Below are 24,108 nucleotides of genomic sequence, written 5' to 3' on the forward strand. Positions count from 1 at the left end.
ACTGGACCCAGGGAGATAAAAATACGGATAAGGAGCCACCGACCCCTAGACCGCCTGAATGCCCCCCAATTACTTCTGAACCCACTATCGCCCCCCCCTAATATGGTGAAAGACCAGTTGGTAGTCTTGTGTTTAATACTTCAAGTGACGTATTGTTCCGGTACCATTCTAACAATACGTCAATATGTCACTTGAAGTATTAAACATGAAAGTCTTCCGTTCAGACTCTTGGCTTCTGACCCTATATTTTTAGTTTTTCGTTTACATGAGATTTATAGATGACAACTACAAGAAAGAGCGAGGCACTCCTTTCTCTGGGCACAGTTTAAGTTGAGTGCTGAACAAATTAAGAAGAGGTGAGTGCTGAACAAATGAAGCCTTTGCTATAATTTAATTATAACCTAACTTGTTAACTATTATATTAAGCTGAGAAACTCACTCTGTTTTACAAAGAAACCATACCTTAATGAGGACCGTAAGGTCAATGAGATCTTTTCCATCCCATCGGTCAAATGGTTTCAAAAGCTGCAACCGCTGACTGTTAGGATCAACATCTACAGTAATTCTAGATCCATCAGATGGAGGTGGTTGATAAGTGTCCTCACCAGGATCAAATCCCTTATTTGGTAACTCATCCCCATATGGACTATCCAGCTTAAATTTTTCTCCTAAACAGAAAGAAATAATAAAATGGAACACAAAATTTGAAATCAAGTATTATCTAAAAATCTTACATCTGAAAGAGGGAAACTGCATTTTTCACTAGAACTGTTATAAAATAGATCTCCCACACAAAAAAAAAAAGAAAAAAAAGTTTAGTGGGCACAGGCATTCCTAGGGTATGTGGTGCCTGGGTGCCAATTGAAATCTGGCATGCCCCCCTTTAAAATTTTCTTCATATGTGTATGTAAGTTTCAGGTGTCCCTTGAATGTTGGCACCCGTGTGCAGTTCACCCCCTGCACCCTCGGGATGGCCCAACCCTGACAGTGGGTGTTTTATATGGTGCCTGAAAATTATAGAAATACTGCTGATAGCAGGGCTTTTCAAAAATTCTCCCAGTATTAAATATATATATATATATATATATGACAAGTGAAAAGCATTATATGGAATATTTGATAATTTATTTTTATCCCTATTTTGTGTTACAATTGTTGGGAGATAACAGCAAGAAGGGAAGGAGAACACATAAGCCAGAGGCTTTTTAGGGGGTGTTCCCTTTGAAAAAGATAACAATAAAACCAGGCCTGAAATTACACAGGTGTTATTTAACGTATACATCATGAATCGGACATGTTTCTACATTCCACTACAGAGACTTCGTAAACCAACCACACATGTCGCATGGTTAACAACAGTACTTATAATTACATTGTGAGTACTGTTACAATAACAAGTATGAAAGAAAAAAAAAATTATGAAATAATTGCATAGAGTGTTACAAGTTTTTGACAGCTATTCCTCCAACTTATTTACATAATTTCCAAACTGGTATGCATTGTGGAAAGTTCAGGAGTTGAGTGGAAAGTGATTTAGATCAGACATCCCTGGTGATGAGTTCAGTTAGGAGCTTCTTGAACCTGTTTAGTGAAATGGCATTTTTGATATTTTCAGGAAGATTATTCCAGGTTTTTGCACCTCTGTATTTTATATTATTCTGACCTATGGCTTTTCTAGAACCTTCAGGTTCGCTTAATTTCTTAAATTATATGTTATTCCTTCTTCTTCTATTGTTATAAAAAAGGATCTGAAGAGAGGAGGAAAGTTTGGTGTTTTCAAAGCATTGTAGACAAAGACCGCCTCAGCTTTTTGTATCAGTTGGCAGATGCTTAAGAGTCTCGCTTCCTTATATCTCGAAGTCACCGATGCATACCAGGAAAGGCCCAAAATTGAACGAACACATCGATTGACAATTGAATTGATTCTCGCAAGGTTATCTTGACTGGTCGTACCCCATGAGATGATTCCATATGTGAAGTGAGGTTGTATCAAGGAAAGGAATACTAGTCTGAGAAGGGAAGGAGGTACCCAGGCAGAGGCTCGGGCAAGTATTCCTGCTAGTGACGAAGTATTCTTTCGTAAGGTGATCATTTGTTTATCCCAACTCAGCTTGTCATCTAGCCAGATTCCTAGAAACTTGGTATCATTCACCCTTTCGAGTTGTTTTCCTTTGTATGTTATTTAGAAATAAATCAATATTTAATGGTTTATTTTTCGTCCTAAACCATATATTTGGATTTTTCTGGGTTTAGTATAAGCTGATTCTTTTGTAGCCAACTAGGCATTTCAGAGAGCAGGGCAGAGATCTTGCATTGAAGCTGGTTAGGGTCTTTTTCAGTGATTAGAATGGAAATGTCATCGGCATACACTACTAGGTGTGAAGATGAGAGAGAAATTCATTAATGTAAAGAACAAATAGGATAGGTCCAAGAAGTGAGCCTTGAGGTACTCCCCTGGAGAAATAAGAAATGTCTGAAAAAGACTGGTTTGTTTTAACGACAAATGGCCTATCAGTAAGGTAGTCTTCAAGGAGAAGGTTAATTTTTCCTCTCAAGCCAAGATTGTTGAGCTTGTTGAGTAGGATTTTATGATTTATGCAGTCAAAAGCTTTTGATAGGTCTAGAAACAGTGCTATTGCATAGTGACCCTTTTCAAGACAGTCCGTGATCCTAGAGCAGAAGTCAACAATTGCCAGGTCAGTGGATCTTTTTGAACGATAAGCATACTGTTGTTGATGGATAAGCTGATTGACTTCCAGGAAGCCCATGAGTCTGCCGTGAAGAATTTTTTCAAATAATTTTGCAAAAACTGAGAGTAAAGCTATTGGACGAAAATTGTTGATAAAGTTGCAGTGTTCTCCCTTAGGAACAGGAACAATGACTGCTTTTTTGAATTGAGACAGGAATTTACCAGATTGAAAGGAAAGATTGTAAATATACTTCAGTGGTGTTAAAATTGAGTTAAGGACCTTTTTTTTAACATGTTAAATGAATAAACAGACTTCGTATGAATTAGCAAATTCATCTAGTTTATTCATGTGTTAATCAGTACACCAAATAACTCTTTGGTAAATCACCATCCTTCTAAATTCTCTTTTGAATTCAACCTTGTTGAATTCAAATTTTGAATTCAACAAGTATTTTGAATTTTTTGGCTGGATGATGGAGTGTTCAGAAATGTCACCTATTAAGAAATTGATTTTTTCAATTTCTTAATAGGTGAAATCATATCAGTAACAGAGAACAAATGGCAGGCGCCTCCGTAGCCAGGTGGGCAGGAGCAGCAGTGAATAGCACACGCTTCTTGATTAGACCAGGGTTCGAGCCCGTGACCACCAAATACGGAGGATGCAGAAAGGTCAGGGAATGACCACTGCATATCCCCGGAGAAATATGGCCTTAGTTGCTAATGCACCTAAAAACCAAATAACAACAACAGAACTAATGTCACACCAACAACAAAAAAAAAAAAAAAAAATGCTGGCACATGACCACTCATGAATAATTAAAACCATAAGTACAGCTGAGCAATATTTTCAAAAACTGCAACTGCTTTTTAAAATATTGCTGAACTGAAAATATTTCATCAAATTGTTAATTATAATTATGACATGCATTAGCAAATTTTTGTTTTTAGAACTTTAAGTACTGCTGCTACCTTTTTATATATCAGTAACAAATTATTTTTACTAATTTTATTTAGCTTTTGTACAGTGGAATGCAAAAATTATATTTCTGTTTCAGCTTACTTTTCATATGCAGGCTAGAAAACAACCACCATCAACTGTTACCAGGTGATGGGGTTAACCGTCCCTTATTATCAGAACTACTACCCAGCACTGTGTAGGAATAAATTAGGCTGCAGCAACCAATGTGCCAGTCCAAATGCATAAAAAGCTGATGCTATCGAGGCAGTGTTAGGTGGGTCGGAAAACTGCTACTTGGGAGGGATACAAGGACTAATAGATTAACAGTAGCTGCTGGCAGAGGTGAAAGTGATTCTTGAACTGCTTCTATTCGAATGAGCAGCAGCCTGGAAAACAAGGTGCAGGGTATTTCAGAGACTGCTGGGAGTTATTGCGGTACAAGTAAACACATGGGTTGTGTTAGGGTAGCCAAGAATAGGAACAGGTGCATGTATACTTGCATATACACCAATGCTAGGAGTTTGGTAAATAAATTTGATGAATTTGAGGTATTGCTCAAAACATCAAAGGCAGATATTGTTGGGATATCAGAGGTGTCACACAGATATAAGGAATGCAGAACTGGAATTTGGGGAGTACAATGTGTACAGGAAAGATAGGCAGGATAGGAAGGGAGGAGGGGTTATGCTATTAGTTAAGAAACATAAAATCCTAGAAAGTGAAGCCAGTCAACATCGCTGGACAGTGAAGTGTCGAGTCAGTTTGGTGTGACATAAGCATTGGGAGATCAAAATTGAGAGTACGAATGTATTATAGGCCTAATGACTCTGATGAGTATAATAAGGAACTGTACAGGGAAATAGAGTGGGCCAGTAAATCAGAGAGTCTTATAATGGGAGATTTTAATTTCCCAGATATTGACCGCAATTTGTGGGTTGGTCACACACACACTAGCAAGGCTTTTGTGGATTTATTGAATGATTGTTTTCTACATCAGCATGTTTGGGAGGCAACTAGAGGGTGTAATACTCTTGATCTGATTAACAGTAGTGATTCTTCATGCATCAAGAATCTGCAGTTAAAGGAACCACTAAGTGGTAGTGATCACAGTGTGCTGAAGTGGGATTTACTCAAAGTGGTAACTACCATCAGGGATAAAGGGAAGGGTTTTTGCTTTCGTAAAGGCGACTACGGTGGTCTGAGACAGCATTTAAATTCTATATGGTGGGACCAACTGATGATGTTACCAACAGCAAATTCAAAATGGGAAGTATTCAAAGAATTTATCTTGGAAGCTACTAGGCTTTACAACTTAGAAATACTGTTCAAGGTTTAGGCCTAAATGGATGTCCGATGAAGTAATGAGACATATGGCAGAGAAGAAAAATGCATGGGATACATATAAATTAACTTATTTACTTATGTAAATAAGTTAATTTACATAAGTAAATAATTTCTTTACTTATGTAAACTCTAGAAGGAAGGGGATGAATGATTGGTCCACGTGATATCGATGGTTCAACTGTTGATGATCCTGCTAAGGTAGTTAACAGACTAAATGAGTATTTTGCATCTACATTGACACATGAGTTATTAAGGGAGGGGAATGCCAGAGGTGAATTAAACTCTGGCAGTGAACTAGATGATTTTGTAATAACTGAGAGAAAAGTAGAGGAGAAATTGTTGAAGATACACATAAAAAAGGCATCTGAGGTGGATGGGACTATCCAGTTATATTAAAGGAAGCAGCAAAGGAAGTAAGCAAATCCCTTAGCCATAATTATGAGAGCTTCCTTGGACAGTAATTGCTGGAAGAGGTGAAAGGGGAGGTACCCATGGACTGGAAATGTGCAAATGTGACCCCAATTCAGAAAGGAGGATCAAAGGGCGACACAAGTAATTACACACCTGTTAGTTTAACTTATATTCCAGGGAAATTAATGGAGTCACTGGTTAAAGAAGCACTACAGGATCATCTAGACAAGACTTCAGTTATAACTCATAAACAGCATGGGTTTGTTAAGGGAAAGTCTTGACTGATCAATTTGATTGGATACTATGATGTGGTCACAAAGGAAATGGATGCAGGGAATAATTTGTATATCATATATTTGGACCTTAGAAAGGTTTTTTTACCGTTGCACATGGAAGGCTGCTCCACAAAATGGAGCAGTATGGCATTGGAGGCAAATTGCTGCTATGGATAAAGGGATGATTGAGTGGGAGAAGATAGAGAGTGGTAATCAATGGACACTGCTCTTCGTGGACTAATGTTATTAGTGAATTCCCCCAGGGTTCAGTGTTGGGTCCATTGTTGTTTTCTTTATTTATAAATGATGTTGATGATGGTATATATCAAGTTTAAAGTCCAAGTTTGCAGACGATACGAAGGTTGGCAGGGTTGTTAAGGACACCAATGACAGTACACTGCTGCAACAGTGCTGAGAGGTGGCAACTGAAGTTTAACATTGATAAATGGAAAATACTGCATATGGGAAGCAGTAACCCCAGAGTAACATATCAGCTGTGTGGTACTACACTGACAGTGGTACAGAATGAAAAGGACCAGGGGTAATTGTGCAGGCAGATATGAAGTTTTCTGAGCAGTGCAGAGATAGTCTGCAAGAGTAGCTTATGGTGCCTTGTCAATGATATACAGGAATTTTTCTAGCAGGGATAAGGAGGCGATTATCCCCTTGTATTAGTCACTTGTCAGGCACACCTTGAGTACTGTATACAGGTCTGGAGGCCTCATTTTAAGAAGAATGTAGAGCTGCTGGAATGAGTACAGAGAAGGGCAACAAGATTAGTTAATGGAACAAAGGGTTGCTCTTACAAAGAAAGGCTTAAGTTTTGCAAATTACAGTGTCTGGAGACTAGGCACCTGCAAGGTGATCTGATTCAGGTGTTTAAAGCCTTGCTCAGTGCATCAGCCAATGAGCATGCTCAGTGCTGATAGGATTCTTCCTGTTGCTTGGAATAATTGCCTGAGAGGGCATAAATTCAAATTGAGTAAAGACAGTTGTAGGATAGAATTGCGGAAGTTTGCCTTTAGCCAGAGGGTGGTTGATTGCTGGAAGAAACTTCCATCTGCCATTGTAGAAGTTGATAGCTTAAATAAATTCAAAGCAGAACAAGACAAACATTTGGAGCAAGTGGACGGGCGAAATGAGAAGGTTTTTTTTTTTTTTTTTTTTTTTCTGGCTGATGTTATATAAGCTTGCTTTCTTGTATCATTTGCCTTTACTAATGCTAATTATTGCAGGATTCATGTCACTTTGCTTATCTGGGTGAGTTCCAACTCTTGTCTGTTAATTTGTTTTTGTAGTTCCATTTGTTTCCACTTTTGTTTATTTTAGTTGCTTGGTTAAAATACTTCTCAGATATACGTATTTAGTAGCAAGTTTTTGTCATACAAGAGTGTTTAATCAAAAACTTAAATTTTTCTCATTTTAATTTTAGAAAAAAATTCATTTCCAAAAAACAAATGATTTGTAAGGCTCCGTTTATATTCTGGCCTATATGGGATATGGGTAGAATACCTCTAATGTTATAAAGGTTGCCCATTAAAAATATTTTAAAGTTGTAGATAGGTAGTGAAAAATTTCATGATATAGGTCTGTGTTTAAAATTATTAAGAAATGTTGCAGTAAAGGATAGAATGGAAAGCAACAGAGTCATAAAATGAACAAGGACAGGAAGCTGTCCTTGTTCATTTTAGGAAGCACAGAGAAAAGCAATGTTTTATCAGGCATTTACATAAACCAAAATGAGTTGACTCAATGTTAGTACTGGTAAAATGTTGCAAGGAACATCTGACTGAAAGCTCCACAGTTAATAATTATTAATAGTTTTAATCATTAATAGCTTTTTAGGGTGTCAAACTTTGAACAAACTTTTCATTCTCAGTCATTAGAAGCACCATTGCTAGAAGACAAATACAAAATTAACTGTAAGAATTAATGCCAATCTCATTTTCATTTCCAGTGTTTGACCTCTTTACATTTAAAAACTAATTGAAACGGTTTATTAAATAATACACTGGCAAAATTTTCAAATAAATGACCTTTATAAATTTTTAAGATAAAGAAAAGAAAAGAATGTAGCAGAAATGCTTTGTTTCTGATGAACTTAACTAAATCATCAGAATACATATAAAACTATGATTGCAAGAGACTAATTCACACATATACATTAGAATACCTTTTGCTCCAGTCAGTTCATCAGTTAAAGGATTAAAGTCTAACCGTCCTGCAATAGATAAAGCAGTTACTAATTCTGGAGAAGTAACAAATGCATGAGTTTCTGGATTTGCATCATTACGACCAGTAAAATTACGATTATAAGATGTTACAATTGTATTTTTCTCTCCTTTCTTTATATCTTGCCTGAAATATATAAATTAATATTAGTAAAAAAAAAAAAAAAAAAGTGAAGAATGATGTTGTGTTATGTTTAAAACAAATAATATTTGTATTTTTATATTATTCTATTTTATATCAGAAACCTGGATGAGATTCATGGGAGCTTACTTGCTTAGTTTATGACAAAATATAATTTTTTGCAATAAACATATAAGCAGTGAAAATCCCTTACATTTATGGAAAATGTAATTTATATTATGTTTACTGAAAAGTGAAACATAATGACAGCAGATCTGAAATGCATATTTATGATGCTTCTAGAACAGTGGTGTCCAACCTATGGCCCACGGGCCAGATTCAGCCTGTGATTAATTTTTATACGGCCTGCACGGAAAGTGAACTAAAACAGCGTTTTAGTTCACCTTCTAGAGAGTCACCCCACTGTGTGTACAGCCATGCAAGCGTTGAGCTCGACTTTCACTATGTGGCTGAGTTAGTCGGACTCAGGCATAGATAGCAAGGTCCCCCCCCCCCCGGTAACTTGGGTTTTCGTCCAGCAAAATAGGCAAATCGACCAGGGAACACACGCAATTTACAGATGAATTTAATTATTCAGGTGGCCTAAAACTAACAGTTTGGTTTGTGGTTTGGTCGAGCTCAACTGTATCAAACGTGTTCAAGTGGTTCAGTGTCGTCATATGTACGCTAAATACAGTTATGTACATATCAATCTTTTCATATCGTGATATTCTACTATTTTGATATAACTTGTTCACTGTATTGAATTAAAAAAATCCTTAAAAATGTTACAAAAGAGGAAAATCGATTTGAAGTGTCATATTTTTGATCAAAGGTGGACTGAAGACTATTTCTTCATTGATTACCAGGAAAAAGCAGTGTGTTTGGTACGTAAGGAGACTGTGTGAGTTTTCAAAAAATATATTTTAAAAGGACACCAATTCCAAGCATAAATCTTATGATCAACATAAAGGAGTGTTGCAAAAAAGCAAAGTGCTCAGAGTTACAAAACGAATTAAGAAAACAACAAAATGCACTGAAAACGTATGTCAAAAAATTTATCTGCTGTAAGTGCCAGTTATGAAGTTGCACGTTTGATCGGTTTTGAAAGTAAACCGTTCAGTGATGGTGAATTTGTTAAGCATTGTTTGTTAAAAGTTGTAGAAAAATGTGTACGGAGAAACAAACAATGATACAAGACATTTGTCTTGACAAACAATTATGTGAAGAGTAGAAGATACTGGAAAGAATTTGTTTGAACTACTTTTTGGAAAACAAAACAAATGAAATATTTTGGTGTGGCACTGGATGACAATACTGATGCAAATGACACAGCCCAACTCCTTACATTCATACCTTACATTGAAGGTTTAGCTGAAACTCCAATTGGAATTCACTGCATTGTGCATCAAGAAGTTCTTTGTGGGAAAGTATCGAACCTCCAACACGTTATGAATGTGGTTATTTCAACTGTAAATTTTATAAGATCACATGGCCTTAATCACCAAATGTTTTATGGTTTCTTTCAGAAATTGAAGCTGAATATGAAGATGTAATTTTATATTGTGCAGTGAGATGCCTTAGTCATGGCAAAGTATTACATCGGTTCTTTAAACTACGTCGTGAAATTGATATTTTTATAACAGAAAAAGGGAAACCAATAAAACAACTATCAAATATGGAGTGGCTGCTTGATCTTGAAATTCATACAGACATTTTTAGTAATTTAAATGCTCTTAATTTAAAACTACAAGGGAAAGGAAAATTAGTCTGGTTTGTTTGGTGAAATCAAATAATTTCAGAATAAGTTATTATTTTAATCCCAAATTGAGCAAGACAATTTAGTTCACTTTGAATGTTGTCCCAAGCTAAAGGAGAAACACATTTCCAAAGAATCGTTGCCTCTCATTATTACAATTACTTTTTGATGAGTCTGAAAGTCGATTTGCTGATATAAGATCCCATGAAAAAGACATCAGCTTGTAAGAGAACCCATTTATTTCCATGAAAAATACAATTTCAGCTTGAAACTTGAAATTATTGATCTTCAAGCCAAAACATGGTTCCAAAATAAGTACAGGCAACCCCTATATAGCACGGTACTTCAATAACATGGTTTCGCTCTAACACGATTGATAAAGTGCGGCAATCCTCCACAACACAGCACTTATATAACACGGTTAGAGAATTGGGGCAAACCTCGCATAACATGGTATTTTTAAGCTTTTGTGTACGGAAAATGCTGCTATTATGTTGGATGTAATCTTTAAACATTTCCATTCTTTTTTGTGAATCCCCACTTTTGGCTCGCTAATCGTTATGCAAAAAAAAAATTATTGGAAAATCCCTGTGTTAGATTCTGTACTATTGAACTTGTGCTTGTTAAACTTGTGGAAAAATCTAGATTTCAAAGTTTTATTACTATTGGATAACGTGCCAAGCCATCCAAAAGATGTCATCCAAGTGTTGAAGTAATGTTCCTACCACCTAGTACAACTTCTTTAATTTAGCCATTAGATCAAGGCATCATATCTATCTTTGAAACTCATTACATCAGAAAATCATTACAATAGATTTTGGAAAAAAAAATTATTCCAAATTGACTGGTGAAAAATTGAAGTATTCCTTCAATTTTTCAAGTATTTCAAGTATGAAGGCATGGAAACATTTTTCAATTGTGTACTGTATCGGAATCAGCTTTATCGCTCAAAGAAGTAAAACCGTCAACTTTAAATTCGTGTTGGAAAAATGTACGGCCAGAGTCAATTCATTCAGGAAATATGATTGAAATGGCAGAAAACAGAATCGGTGCAATAGTAGAAATTGCTATGATATGACTACTGAAGCTTTCGTGGGTAGCACAGTTGGTAGAACTGCCATCCTCCCCACACCGGGTGGAAACGACCTAAGTTCGAATCCTGTCGATGACGGAGGAATTTTTATGGGTCTTTTTCACAACATGGCTGAGTTACTCGGTCTCAGGTGCAGTTAGCATTGTTTCTTCTCCCAGAAACTTGGGTTTTTCATCCAGCAAAATAGAAAATCGACCACGGAACACATCCAATTTATATACAATATACATAGAGCAACGTGGCCTTAGTTGCTGATGCTCTTAAAAAAAACTATTACTGGTAGAAAAAGAGGTTGGCAAAGTGAATTTGGTATTGGAGGCAAATCGAATAAATTCAGAGGATGATAGCGCAGATGAAAATTCTGAAGTCCCAAATTTTACACTAAAAAGTATACGGGAAGGCAGAAAGTTAGCCAAGAAATTAGAATCTTATTTTTTGAATGCAGATTCTTCGACTGAAAGGAGCACGAAATTCAAAAGAATTTACTGATAAAAAATTGAAGTATGAAGGCATGGAAACATTTTTCAATTGTGTACTGTATCGGATAACGTGCCGGGCCATCTAAAAGATGTCATCCAAATGTTGAAGTAATGTTCCTACCACCTAAAAAATAAATCACTGATAAAGTAGATCTGTTGCACATAAAAGTATTGGGAATTAGCATTTTTTATATCATAATATATACTCTATATAAATTTATGCCCTTTATATAATATATACTCTATATAAATTTATGCCCTTTATATAATATATACTCTATATAAATTTATGCCCTTTATATAATATATACTCTATTTAAACTGGCCCCATTTATACTCTATACAGGGTGCAGAGAAACTCTACCGACAAACTTGAACAGGTGATAGAGGGTACCAAATGAAACCTTTTTTGTCAAGTAAACATAGGTCGTAAATGAGTCATTATAGCAACAGAAGCTATTAAAGGGTTGTAAAAATCAGAACACATTCAGTAATTTAATGTCGTTTAATGCATAAAAATCATTTGCCGTTGCACACCGATTGGATGTGTAGCATCGTTTGGTGTGGGATGTGGTACACGAAGCTGGACTACATCCTTTCCGATGCCAGAAAGTGCATGCACTAGAACCTGCTGACTTTGCCTACAGTGTCGAGTTCTTCCACTGGTTTTTACAGGAAACCAACGTGCAGCCTGATTTTGCTAATAATGTGTGTTACACTGATGAGGCATGTTTCACCCAAGAGGGATTGTTCAACAGCCACAACAGTCATGTGTGGGCAGAGAATAATTCCCATGCAATGGTTGAACATGGCTACCAACACAGGTTTAGTGTCAATGTTTGGGCTGACATTGTGGGAAACGTTTTTGTTGGACCAAACACGTTGCCTGCACATTTAGATGGATGACTCTATTTACATTTTCTAGAGCATACACTTCCAGAGTTGTTGGAGGATGTTCCTCTGATTGTCCGAGCACAAATGTGGTTCCAACATGATGGCGCACCACCACATTTTGACAGACATGTACGCACACACTTACGTACAACCTTTCCAAGCAGATGGATTGGTCGAGGTGGACCTGTAGCCTGGCCAGCAAGGTCGCCTGATCTGACTTGTTTTTGGACTTTTTTTTGGGGGGGGGGGATACATGAAGACTCTTGTGTATGAAACGCTAGTTGACACAGTGGAGGAACTTGTAGCACAGATTGTTGCAGCAAGTGCAGAGATACAAGACAATCCTAGGAACTTCCAATGCCTACAACATTCAATGATGCGTCGATGTGAGTTATGCATTGAACATCACGGTCACCAGTTCAAGCACTTCTTATGAATTGTTTTTTCTATTTTGTGTGCAACAGCAAATGGTTTGTATACATTAAACGACAAAATTACTGAATGTGTTGTTCTGATTTTTACAACCCTTTAATAGTTTCTGCTGTTATAATGACTCATTTACGAATTATGTTTCGTTTGGTACCATCTATCACCTGTTCAAATTTGTCGGTAGAGTTTCTCTGCACCCTGTATAAATGGGGCCAGTGATGTTATACTCTTAAATCATTGACTTTCACTCAAATATAATATATATATATATATATTATGTAGCCTGAAAATAAAAAGTGGTAACATGAAAACAGAGACTTTCTTTTAGATGTAACAAGATATGGAAAATGTAACACACTAATTTTTCTCAAGTCACTCAGTGTGGCCCACGAAACATATCTAACTTTGAATATGGCCCCTGTATGGGAAAAGGTTGGACACCACTGTTCTAGAATATGAGTGCAGGTGAATAAAATAAAGTTTTCAAATGAAGTTTTTAATAATAACTTATAACTTTTTTTTTGAAACATTAATAACAGTTATTAATAAAAATAATAACTTTTTTAGAAACAGATGCTACACTTTCTCAATTTGGGTATTTTCATGTTGCTGATAATAGACAGGCACGTCATATTACGAGAAAAGAAGATAACAGATGGAGTAAAGCTATAGCTGAATGGATACCACTGGAAGGACACAGAAACAGAGGTTAACAAAAAAGGAGATGGTGCGACGTGTTGAATAAATGTAATACTTGTATTTTTATATTTACTATAATTTCACATTGACTTTTAATCTGAATCATTTTATCATTAAAAACACCAGCTAGTATCCAAAGAAATCAAAATTGCCAGAGATGAATAAAATTTAAGTATAAAATTTAAATACTTTGCATACTACAAAGAAGAGTGGGAAAGTCACACAGAGCAACAGTAAATAGAATTTATTTAAATTATGTGAGGATTCAGAAAAAGCAGCTTGGTGACACTTTTTGTCAAAACACAGCATCAACTATATTAGCCACAAAGAATTTCTCATTATGGTATGTACAAAATCAGTACTACTTAATGAACTGCCATAGTGTGACAATTTATAGAATTAAAATGGATGCTCCTTTCAGTGGTTAACAAATAGGAACGAATATTTCTCTTTTAATTCTTTATTATGAACTCGAAAAATTTCCAGGCTTTTCCATGATTTAAATTAAAAATAAATTAGGTAATCAATTGGTCATTGGCTAGTATTCCACTAAATACCCTTTTTAAATATTGTGGAATTATCACATGATATTTAAACTAACCTCCACATTTGTTTCCATATAACTGTATTGTTGAAACTACAGGAAGTATTTTTATTTGCTAGGAAACAAAAATCTAAAAAAATTAAAAATAAAATTAAGCAATTAATTTATGACTGAATTTAATTTAGTAAAATTAAAAGAACAGAAGAATAAGAAGAATATCCACTACAAGAAAGGAGGATAGCAGGTATGATTTCCCCAGGGAGCATCCAATAAGCTTCAAAAGGTCATATTTCCATAGTGAACTAACAAGAACAGTCCAGCATCCATTTGTGCCCCTATATGACTTGTGACAGAAGATAATGAAGAAAGTACAAACTTATGAAACTAAATACAGTGAGCCCTCAATATATTAACCTAAGAAAAATAAGGCTAAAAAAATGCAAATTTTGACGTGAACTGGTGATAAGTCAATCGATCCAAACTAGATGCAAATACAAATTAAAATGTACAAAATCAAACTACCACAAAATTAACTAATTCAGTGACAATCCACATCTTAATAAAATAAATGACAGAAATTGCTCAAACTAAATAAACAACGAAGCAAATGAATAGAAGGGAGGGACTTGAAGAAATAAATGAAATGTGTACTGACCATAACTGTTATACTGGATTACACTGCTAAGAAAAGAAAGATACATAGAATTATCACATAGTATTTAAAGGTTGTTCTTCAGCAGTTCACTATGGAAATATGACCTTTTGATGATTTACAGGTGTGGGTGCTCCCTGGAGAAATCATGCCTGTTGTCCTAAAATTTTTAGTTCATTAATTTTAAGGTATTTACATTCATCTGTGGGATGCTTTCTGTGGTCTTCTGCTTGGATTACAGGCAGCAGTTGTGGAGTGCTTCCCACAACAGGGGTGAATATTCTTATTCTTCTATGCTGTTAATTTTACTTCCCAATTTTATTTATTTATTATTATTATTTTTTTTTGTTTGTGCACAGGCAACAGTAGTTTCCTAAAAAACAAACAAACAAACAAAAAAATTCTTGCTATAGTTTCAGCAGTAGTCATGTGGATAATAAGTGTTGAAGTTAATTTAAATATCAAAATTTCCATCCTCCATTTTTTTCTAAACAAAGATACACCTTCTTTGCCTCCAAACAGTTTCATGTCTATAAAGCATATAATTACATAAGCACATAAGTGGAGTTAAAATGTAAAATAACCATAAACACAAAATAAACTAAATACATTTCATATGGGATCTACCTACCAGTCTGTGACAACAGACTAGCAAGTAGATCCCATGTATATTCCAAAGAGAGGCAGCCTCATAAGTCATATGGACTCTTGTTTGCAATCCTCTGATCTCTGAAGGGGAAGCTGTGTGACCCTGTTCCGGTTGGCTGATTGCTTGGGGCCAGTGATGTTATTTTAGTAAATATACCACTCAGTTAAGCCAAAAACTGCCCAACCTCTCTGCTTCAAGAGGAAACCTAACTTTGCTCCTCGGCCCAAAGATGAAATCTTGAATCCCCATCAATTTATTGGGGACTGGTCTCAAGGCAATGTCCTAGCTCATGTCCGTGGAGAAAAAAGAACATAGGTAACCTTCTCCCCTATCGAATATGCATTATGTTCCAAAAAACTGGCATCACTGAGTTTCAACATGAGGAAACATGTCAGAGCATGCTCAGGGGAAGATCTAAAAAAGGATTACAAGATCACACCCATCTTACAGAACACCTCTAAACATCGGGTAGATACAGTTACAAACAAAAACACTATAGGTGAGGCTACTTTCATACCCTCCACTACTGTTGCCCCTCACCCTAATACACTTCTCAGCCATTCATCCATTTGAGCAATAAAAGAGACAGAATTCAGTATATCAAGGAAGGTATCCTAGTGTCATGAGGCATTAGTATTCCTTATTGCCATACCAGGAAGTACATCAAGGAATACTAATGTCTCATGACGTTAGGATATACCGCTGTCTCAGAGAGTGTGAAACACTACATTGCCAAAGGGCATTCCTTCCAACTGGGACCAACAAATTTTGATTAAGTTTGTTGGCTCCAATAGAAAAGATTGTCTCCTCTTTGAATATGCTGTTCTTCTGCCTCTCCACTGTAGCACTTCCATCCTCCTCAACTGATGATGACATTCATACAAAGCCTGTACCTGAAGTTTCTGCACTCTTGAAACCCATTTAATCCCATCTTGACTATTCAGACTCATACTGGAAATTCTGTAGGCCTGTGACCCTTCTGCAGAATTCCTGTCTAACAGCATAGGGATTTGACTGCTTGCTAAGGCCAAACCATGTTAATTAGTTAAAGCTTTGTATGTCCAACAAATCAAAAAAACTCCTTCGCAACTCCCTCCAAAGTCTCATCTCATCTTATCTCCACCAGTGCAGTATCATGAACAACCAGACTTCAGCTATTATCCCGGGGGTGGCTAGTCAGTCATGAGCTTAGAACTCATTTAAATATTTTAACAAAGTAAAGGCAGTTCTTGCTTTACAAGTTTTTCTCATCTTATCTCCACCGGTGCAGTATCATGAACAACCAGACTAATATAACTAACTTATTTATCAAAATAACTAAACCTCCCAAAAATTTCCTAAATTACTCCACAAATACAGTCGGATCTCTATATAACAAAATCGAAGAGTCCCTTGAAATAATTCGTTTAACAGAAATTTCGTTATAAAGAAATATGACCTTTTCAACAATGAGAAATACTGTAAATTCAGAAATATAGTAAACGGAAATATGGGAAATAAATCAGAAATAAGTGGGAATGAATAAATTTTTTAACATTTTAAAACAATTAATTTATTAATATATACATATTAAGAAATGACTACTTACATGATGTGCCCAATGTATTAATACACTTTTAAGAATTATTTTGTAAAATATTTGGTTATTTTTTGTTGTGCACTGGATTTTACTCCAAAATTTTACAACAGAGTTACTTCAATCTTTTTCCATAGGGTGACTTCTCTTCAAACTCTCCAAATCCGACTTCTGTTACGCTCAGTTTAAAATGATTAAAATTATATATACTTCGTTAAAATAGTGGATGGAAAGTTAGCATTAGGCAGCTTGTTTCCTACCTGTGATCATGACAGTATGTTGAAAAGTTTTGTCCCTTAAGGAAGGAAAGTTTTATTGTTTTTATGAAATTATTCATCATAGTATTTTAGTATATTCCATGATTTTAATGGTATTTATTTTAAACTTTGACACAATTTCAAACTTTGACACTCAGGGTTTCGTGGTGGATTGGATAGGTCTGGGGTCGAGTGGGGCCTTCAGCTGTGATCCCGGGGGTGGCTAGTCAGTCATGAGCTTAGAGGATTGAACTCATTTAAATATTTTAACAAAGTACAGGCAGTTCTCGCTTTAGGATTTTTTTTTTCCCAAGTAGCAAGTATCAACAAAATCGAAAATATGAACATTAATTGCAAAAAATGAATGTTAAACATTCATAAATACCGCATTCCAAACCACGTGCATAGCTATACAATACAGAGTACTTTCCCCATTTTACGATATTAATCAATTCCAGAGATACCATCGTATCGTTAAAATATTGTAATGTGAACCCAATAACACATTGCTTTTTGGTAATTCGTTTCAAGATCTCGGAAGTTGAAATTTCCGCTGTATAACCAAGCTATTTATAACTCTAAAACGTCATTTTTAAGGTCATGAGTGTGACCTTAAGGCCATATAAAAGGTCGTGAGCATGGTTTGCAAATTGTATCAGTTACCAATTCAAATCATTAAAATGCACTACACTTTCATCGTTATCATATGTTCCGTTATAAGAATCAATTTTAAACGCCTTTGCGATATTTTTCTAAAGCACATTTCTGGAGGTCATGACCATAAAACAATAAAAACAATTTGCACTTTCCGGTTTATTTGGCTTTTCTGTTACTGCAAGCAATTATAAATGGGTAGTTAACTCGATCTTTTTGCATTTGCAAAAATACCGATAGCTGGAATTGTGTGGTTTTTTTACGTTATTATGGTGAAATGTGTTTCCCCTTTACTGAAATCTTCAATCGTATAAAAAACAAATAAATTTTCAGAATCTTCTCTTCATTGCTTTTTTTTTTTTTTTTGCTTCATAAACTTGCTACTCCACGCAAATCGTGTTAGTTGCAATTTGTGTGCCGTTAAAAAATGCTTATGCATGCAATTGTGAAATTTATAATTAAAAGCGAAGATTATCTTGGAAACAAATGCCTCTTGAAACATTTCTGAAAAAGACAACCCCTTGTGCAACAAACCAACGAGTGCCGAGCCAATAATGAGTGATCAACGAGTGTGCATTTAGTCAATGATGATGAAGAATAAACATTCTTTAATTTGTAAGTCGTAAATAATTTCTCTATTATTATAATTTGCTTGATTTTACAGACTACGTTTTCATTTCTTTCAATAAATCAATCATTGTTTAAACAAACTAATTAGCTAGCTAATTTCATTGTTGAGAACATAACCCCTATTTTTAACCTTATGTCTATGGTAAATAAATTCCTGCTTTACGAGCACGCACTAGGAACGAATTAACTCGTAAAGTCGAGAACTACCTGTATATATATAATTTTAATCATTTTAAACCAAGCATAATAGAAGTTAGATTTGAAGAGAAGAGAAGTCACCCTATGGAAATAGATTGAGGTAACTGTTGTAATATTTTAAATTTGATTCAAGCATAGCATATATTGAGTCTTTGTTGCTCTTGGTTTTATACTACTGGATTTTACTGTACATCATTCAGAAAAATTGTTTGCATTTCTTTAAACACTCAAATATATTTTCTGCTACATTTTCTTCTCACTGAAGGCCTCAACGAAAAGTTTCAAATGCTGCCAACATTTCTTGTTTGGAAGGTTTAATATTGCCCTCATTTTCATCCAACTCATCGTCAATATTGTCACTAGTTCTTTAAATAACCCTCAAAATGTTGGAGTCTCTCGGATATTCAGCTGCTATGACATCATTATCAACCCTTTACAAGTTCCAGCTGAAAGATCAGTGTTTTGCTATTTTATTTACTTAATTGTCATATTATATTGTACTTTATAAGTAGCTTTACAGTTCTAGTTATGCTCATTATTTTTATTTTAGATAGAGTTTTTGTAGGTTAATACTTAATACACATAAAACCGTTGTTTCGTTCGAATCTTGCAGCCATTGTTTTTGTACTGAGTGAGTGGTAGGGAATTCAATTTTTGAATTGTGGGAAATAGGTAGCTCTAACATAAAACTAGATAGTGTAATACGAATCACTGCATTTAGGAATATATTAAATAGTGTAGTATTGATAATTAATTTATTAATTAAATTTATTAATCATATTAATTTCCATTGTTAATTTCAATATCATGCCCTAGACTACAGCAGCAAAGCAATGGGCACAAAGTAGCAAGAGTGCTGTGATCAGGGGAGAACCGAGGGGGTGATTCTCCAACGCCTCACAGCCTAAAATAATGTACAAATTGTAAAATGTTTGCAGAACTCTCTGGAACAGGACATGATCTAGCCAAGGAGGATGTCTTTGTGTGAGTTAAGTGCAGAGAGTGTCAAGAAATTAGGCGCCAACTCAGCATTCTGATGGGCACTTTTGAGAGTTCGAAGAGTCGGGTAGAGGCCCTACAAGGTATTAAAATGAGGGACCAATCAAGTTCTCAGCTGCCCAAATCAACGCCAGAGCTCATTCTTGTGCATCAGCCAACACAGCAGGAATCTCTAAGGCAGAATGCACTGGTCCCATAGGAGTTAGTTATTGTCGTGACTCCACTATCACGGAGACGAGTAAAATATTGTGTAAAGAGGTGGAATAGGACCAGGGTATGTCTGCCAGAGGCAAAAGTTGATACTGTTGCAAAACAGATATCATCTTTTAAGATTATGTTCTATGACAAATAATGCAAAAAAAAAAATTTGTAAATATGACTGTATGACATAATTATTATCACAAAATGAAACATCTATTTTTCCATTTCTTTCTAAGCACACATGCTATCATTTTGCTTATTCATTTGTATGCTTATTTATTTGCTTGAAATTGAAAAATATCACATCTACATCCAGTATGCAAGACAAACGTTATCTTTTTAAGATTTTAGAATACATGGTTTGTTTGTTTGGTTTTTATTGGCGCATTAGCAACTAAGGCTATAATGCGCCAAACTCACACGGTGATATGTAAAAAATTTAAATTTTCACTGACCTAATTACTTAAGTCACCATGTCAGTATATAAAATAACAAAGGTATAAAATGTAGAAAAAATAAATCAATAAAGAAATAACAATAACATGTAAATATTAAATACAAGTAAAAACCTTTATTGATTTAAAATAACTAAAAATAGCAGACACATTGTCATTGTCAGATAAAATCTGACTGAGTGTATACGGCTCAGCCAGATGATTAAAAGCGGTAAAACGGATATTGCTAAAATCTGGACAATCAATTAAAATGTGTCTAAAAGTTAAAATTGTACCACAGGACTCACACATAGGAGGGTCATCAGCCCTCAGCAAAAACGAATGTGTCAAATGACTATGTCCTATGCGGGTCCGGGCAAGAACAACTTCCTCCTTACGATTCCTGCGCAGACTAGACTGCCATGGTTCAATTACAGGCTTTATATGATATACAGTGGTACCTTGGTTTGCGAGCATAATTCGTTCCGGAAACGTGCTCGTAATCCAAAGCACTCGTATATCAAAGCGAATTTCCCCATAAGAAATAATGGAAACCCAGATGATTTGTTCCAAAACTCAAAAATATTCATATACTGTAAAAATGATTAATACAAAATACATACCTTTTTAATATTTAAATTTAATATACATAAAGCAATCGAATTTATTAATTATTAGGTAGGACGACTTTCACTGTCTCTAACGGAATCACTGCTATCTGTTGATTTTTTCTTTTTGTGCGACTTTAACAAGGAATTTTTCCAATGACACTTGCTTTTGCCTCCTTTTGAGGATTTCACGGAAATCAGATTCATCGCTCGCACTATTACAAAACGAGGAGGCACGCTTGATACACATAAACAAAGCTGCACGTGTGTAGCCCGGTGGGCCGGAGGCCGGTGTGATTTTGGCCATAAACCGTAGTATGAGGCCACTATAAATTTTCCAGGGTAAGAATTTTTGACCCAGTCCGCCTCTGTTTATCGAAATTGCTTTTTTTTTTTTCTCTCTGAATCTGCAGTGTCTTTGCCAGGATGCTTTCTTTTCAAACCTTTTAATTATTTTACTCATTTTTAGGGAATAAAGCACAATTACAAAACGAGGAGGCACGCTTGATACACATAAACAAAGCTGCGCGTGTAGCAACTGAATAAACAACACCGTAAAGGCAGAGACACACTATGAACACCTCACATTTACTTAAGCACATTTCTGGGGTTTAGTACCATAAAATAATAAAAACAATTTCCAGTTGCGTTTCTGCGAGTGAATCTGTTATAAACTGGTAGTAAACTCGATCTAATTGCTTTTGCGATTATACCGATAGCTGGAATTGTGTTGGTTTTTACGTTATTATGGTGAAATGTGTTTCCCCTTCACTGATATAAAAAACCATAAATACATTTTCAAAATCTTCTCTTCATTCCTATCGGGTTGCGTTCGGTTGGGGGTGATTCTGCGTTCGACTGCCATTTCTTGTAAACACAAAGGCTAATTGTGCATAAGCGAATTCGGCTCGTGTTATATAAGATATCGTTCCCCTATTTATAAATTGTGTATGATCGAATTCGTGTAGTGTAAACACGTATTATACGAGGGCTGACTGTACTCGTATTGCAAGACCTCGCTCGTTTATCAAGTTAAAATTTATTAAAAATTTTTGCTCGTCTTGCAAAACACTCGCATACCAAGTTACTCGTAATCCAAGGTACCACTGTAGTTTATTCCCAGTCTGTCTATTCCACAAATCCTGCCATTGGGAGTGTATCTTCTGCTGTGTTGTTTGCCTGTAGTCTGTATAGGGGACTGACAGGCAGCGATTATTATTAGGGATTGCTGATTTGGCTGCGGTGTCGGCCAAATCATTTCCCCTAATCCCAATGTGGCTGGGAATCCAGCAGAAGCGGATATCATATTCATGTTCTCGGAGCAAATGAATCTTCTGCTGAATGCTAGACAGAACCAGATGAGGATTATACCTCACAGATATTAAAGCCTGTAACACACTGAGAGCATCGGAATATAAAATGAACCGTTGGTATTGGCATTCACTAATGTGATCCAAGGCTAACTCTATAGCGTGCAGCTCTGCAGTAAATATGCTGCATTCAGAGGGAATCTGCTGCATTCAGAGGGAATCTGCTCCGATGTAGTGTCTGTAAAGACAGCAACAGAACCCACATATGATTCTGACTTCGAACCGTCTGTGTAAACTGGCGCGAAGTCAGAATGTTCAGTTCGGTGTGCTGAATAGAGCTGCAGGTAGACCGACGATGGAGTGTCCGACTTTCCCCAATTTCTAAGGGACAAGTCGCATGCTGGGACTTGAGCATGCCAGGGTGGAAAGGGTTGCTTTGGTGTTTGGGCAACTTTGTCTACCTTGATATTAAGTTCTTTGAGTAGCTCTTGGAGACTAGGACGATTGGCAGTCTTACGGGTATTGTATAAATTTTCCCATCGTGGCTCAAAAACGAATGGCCACGTAGGATGGTCTGGCAGGGATTTCAGTTTTAAAGCGTACTTTAAAGACAACTGCTTATGTCGAAGCGATAACGGTGGTTCGTTTGCTTCGACGTATAAGCTCTGGACAGGAGATGTGCGATATGCTCCAGTAGCAATACGTAGGGCCTGATGATGGACGGGGTCCAGCCATCGCAGGACACTGTCTCTGGCTGAGGAATATACCTGGGACCCATAATCTAGTTTGGATCGCACAAGTGCACGGTAAAGCCGAAGAAGGGTACATCGGTCTGCTCCCTAAGATGTAGAGGAGAGCGAGCGGAGAATATTAAGCCCACGTGTGCACTTTGTGCGGAGTTGACGAATATGATCCAAAAAGGTCAGTTTTTTATCAAATATGAGTCCCAAGAATTTTGTGTTCGCTGCTACTGAAATAGCATTTTGTCCGAGCCTTAATTCAGGTTCAGGATGAAGATTACGCTTGCGACAAAAGTGTACGCAAACGGTCTTCTCCGGGGAGAACCTGAAGCCATTAACAAGTGCCCAGGAATTCAGACTATCAATGGCTTTCTGCAGTTGTCTTTCAATAACCCTCATGTTGCACGACTGACAAAAAATGCTAAAGTCATCAACATAGAGGGCACTGTTTACAGTTGGAGGAAGTTGTTCTTTGATGGAATTTATTTTGATGGCAAAAAGCGTGACACTTAAAACTGATCCTTGTGGTACTCCCTCCTCTTGGCTAAAGGAGCGAGAGAGTGAGGATCCCACACGAACTTGGAACGATCGATTGGCTAAAAAGTTGTGAATAAAAAAGGGGAGATGCCCTCTAAGGCCTAGGCTATGTAAATCTTTTAAAATGCCAAATCTCCAAGTTGTGTCATACGCTTTCTCCATGTCAAAGAACACCGACACCAAGTGTTCGTGTTTTAGGAAAGCATCCCGGATGGATGCTTCCAATCTAATAAGATGGTCCAAAGTGGACCGGTTCCTTCGGAAGCTGCACTGGATGTTGGAGACAAGGTCATTTGATTCAAGATACCATATTAAACGAGAATTAACCATTCTCTCCAGGATTTTGCACAGACAGCTAGTCAGAGCAATAGGACGATAATTGGTGGTGACTTTTGGATCCTTTCCTGGCTTAGGAAAGGCAAGAACGATTGCATTTCGCCAGGAGTCCGGAAACTGCCCTTCAGTAAAGATTCTGTTATACAGAAGGAGCAGACAATCCATAGATTTTGGTGAAAGATGTTTAATCATTTCATAATGGATGCCATATGGTCCAACGGCACTTGCTTTGGAAACAGCGAGGGCTCTTTTCAGTTCCTGAATAGTGAAACCCCCGTTGTAGGGATAAATGCTCTTAGATTTAAAGTTAAGTGCCTGTTTTTCGATTTTATATTTCAGGACCAGGAACTCTGGGGAATACGAAGATGTTGCAGAGATGTTAGAGAATGTTTCCTCAAGAG

At 36.3% G+C, this 24,108-nt stretch overlaps 1 protein-coding gene across 1 annotated transcript in view; it reads right to left on the reverse strand.

Annotated features, from left to right (window-relative positions):
- The window catches only part of LOC150083068 (aconitate hydratase, mitochondrial-like), a 305,010-nt gene that overhangs the window by 51,804 nt on the left and 229,098 nt on the right, over positions 1 to 24,108 (reverse strand). The window contains exons 16-17 of the mRNA XM_090377767.1: positions 7,851 to 8,035; positions 463 to 668 (exon numbers count right to left, since the gene is read on the reverse strand). Of these exons, the coding sequence (XP_090233893.1) occupies positions 463 to 668; positions 7,851 to 8,035 (391 nt within the window). The remainder of the gene's footprint in view (positions 1 to 462; positions 669 to 7,850; positions 8,036 to 24,108) is intronic.

Source organism: Mastigoproctus giganteus, chromosome 7 (genome assembly GCF_048544385.1).
Source record: "Mastigoproctus giganteus isolate SK-2022 chromosome 7, ASM4854438v1, whole genome shotgun sequence".
NCBI lineage: Eukaryota > Metazoa > Arthropoda > Arachnida > Uropygi > Thelyphonidae > Mastigoproctus > Mastigoproctus giganteus.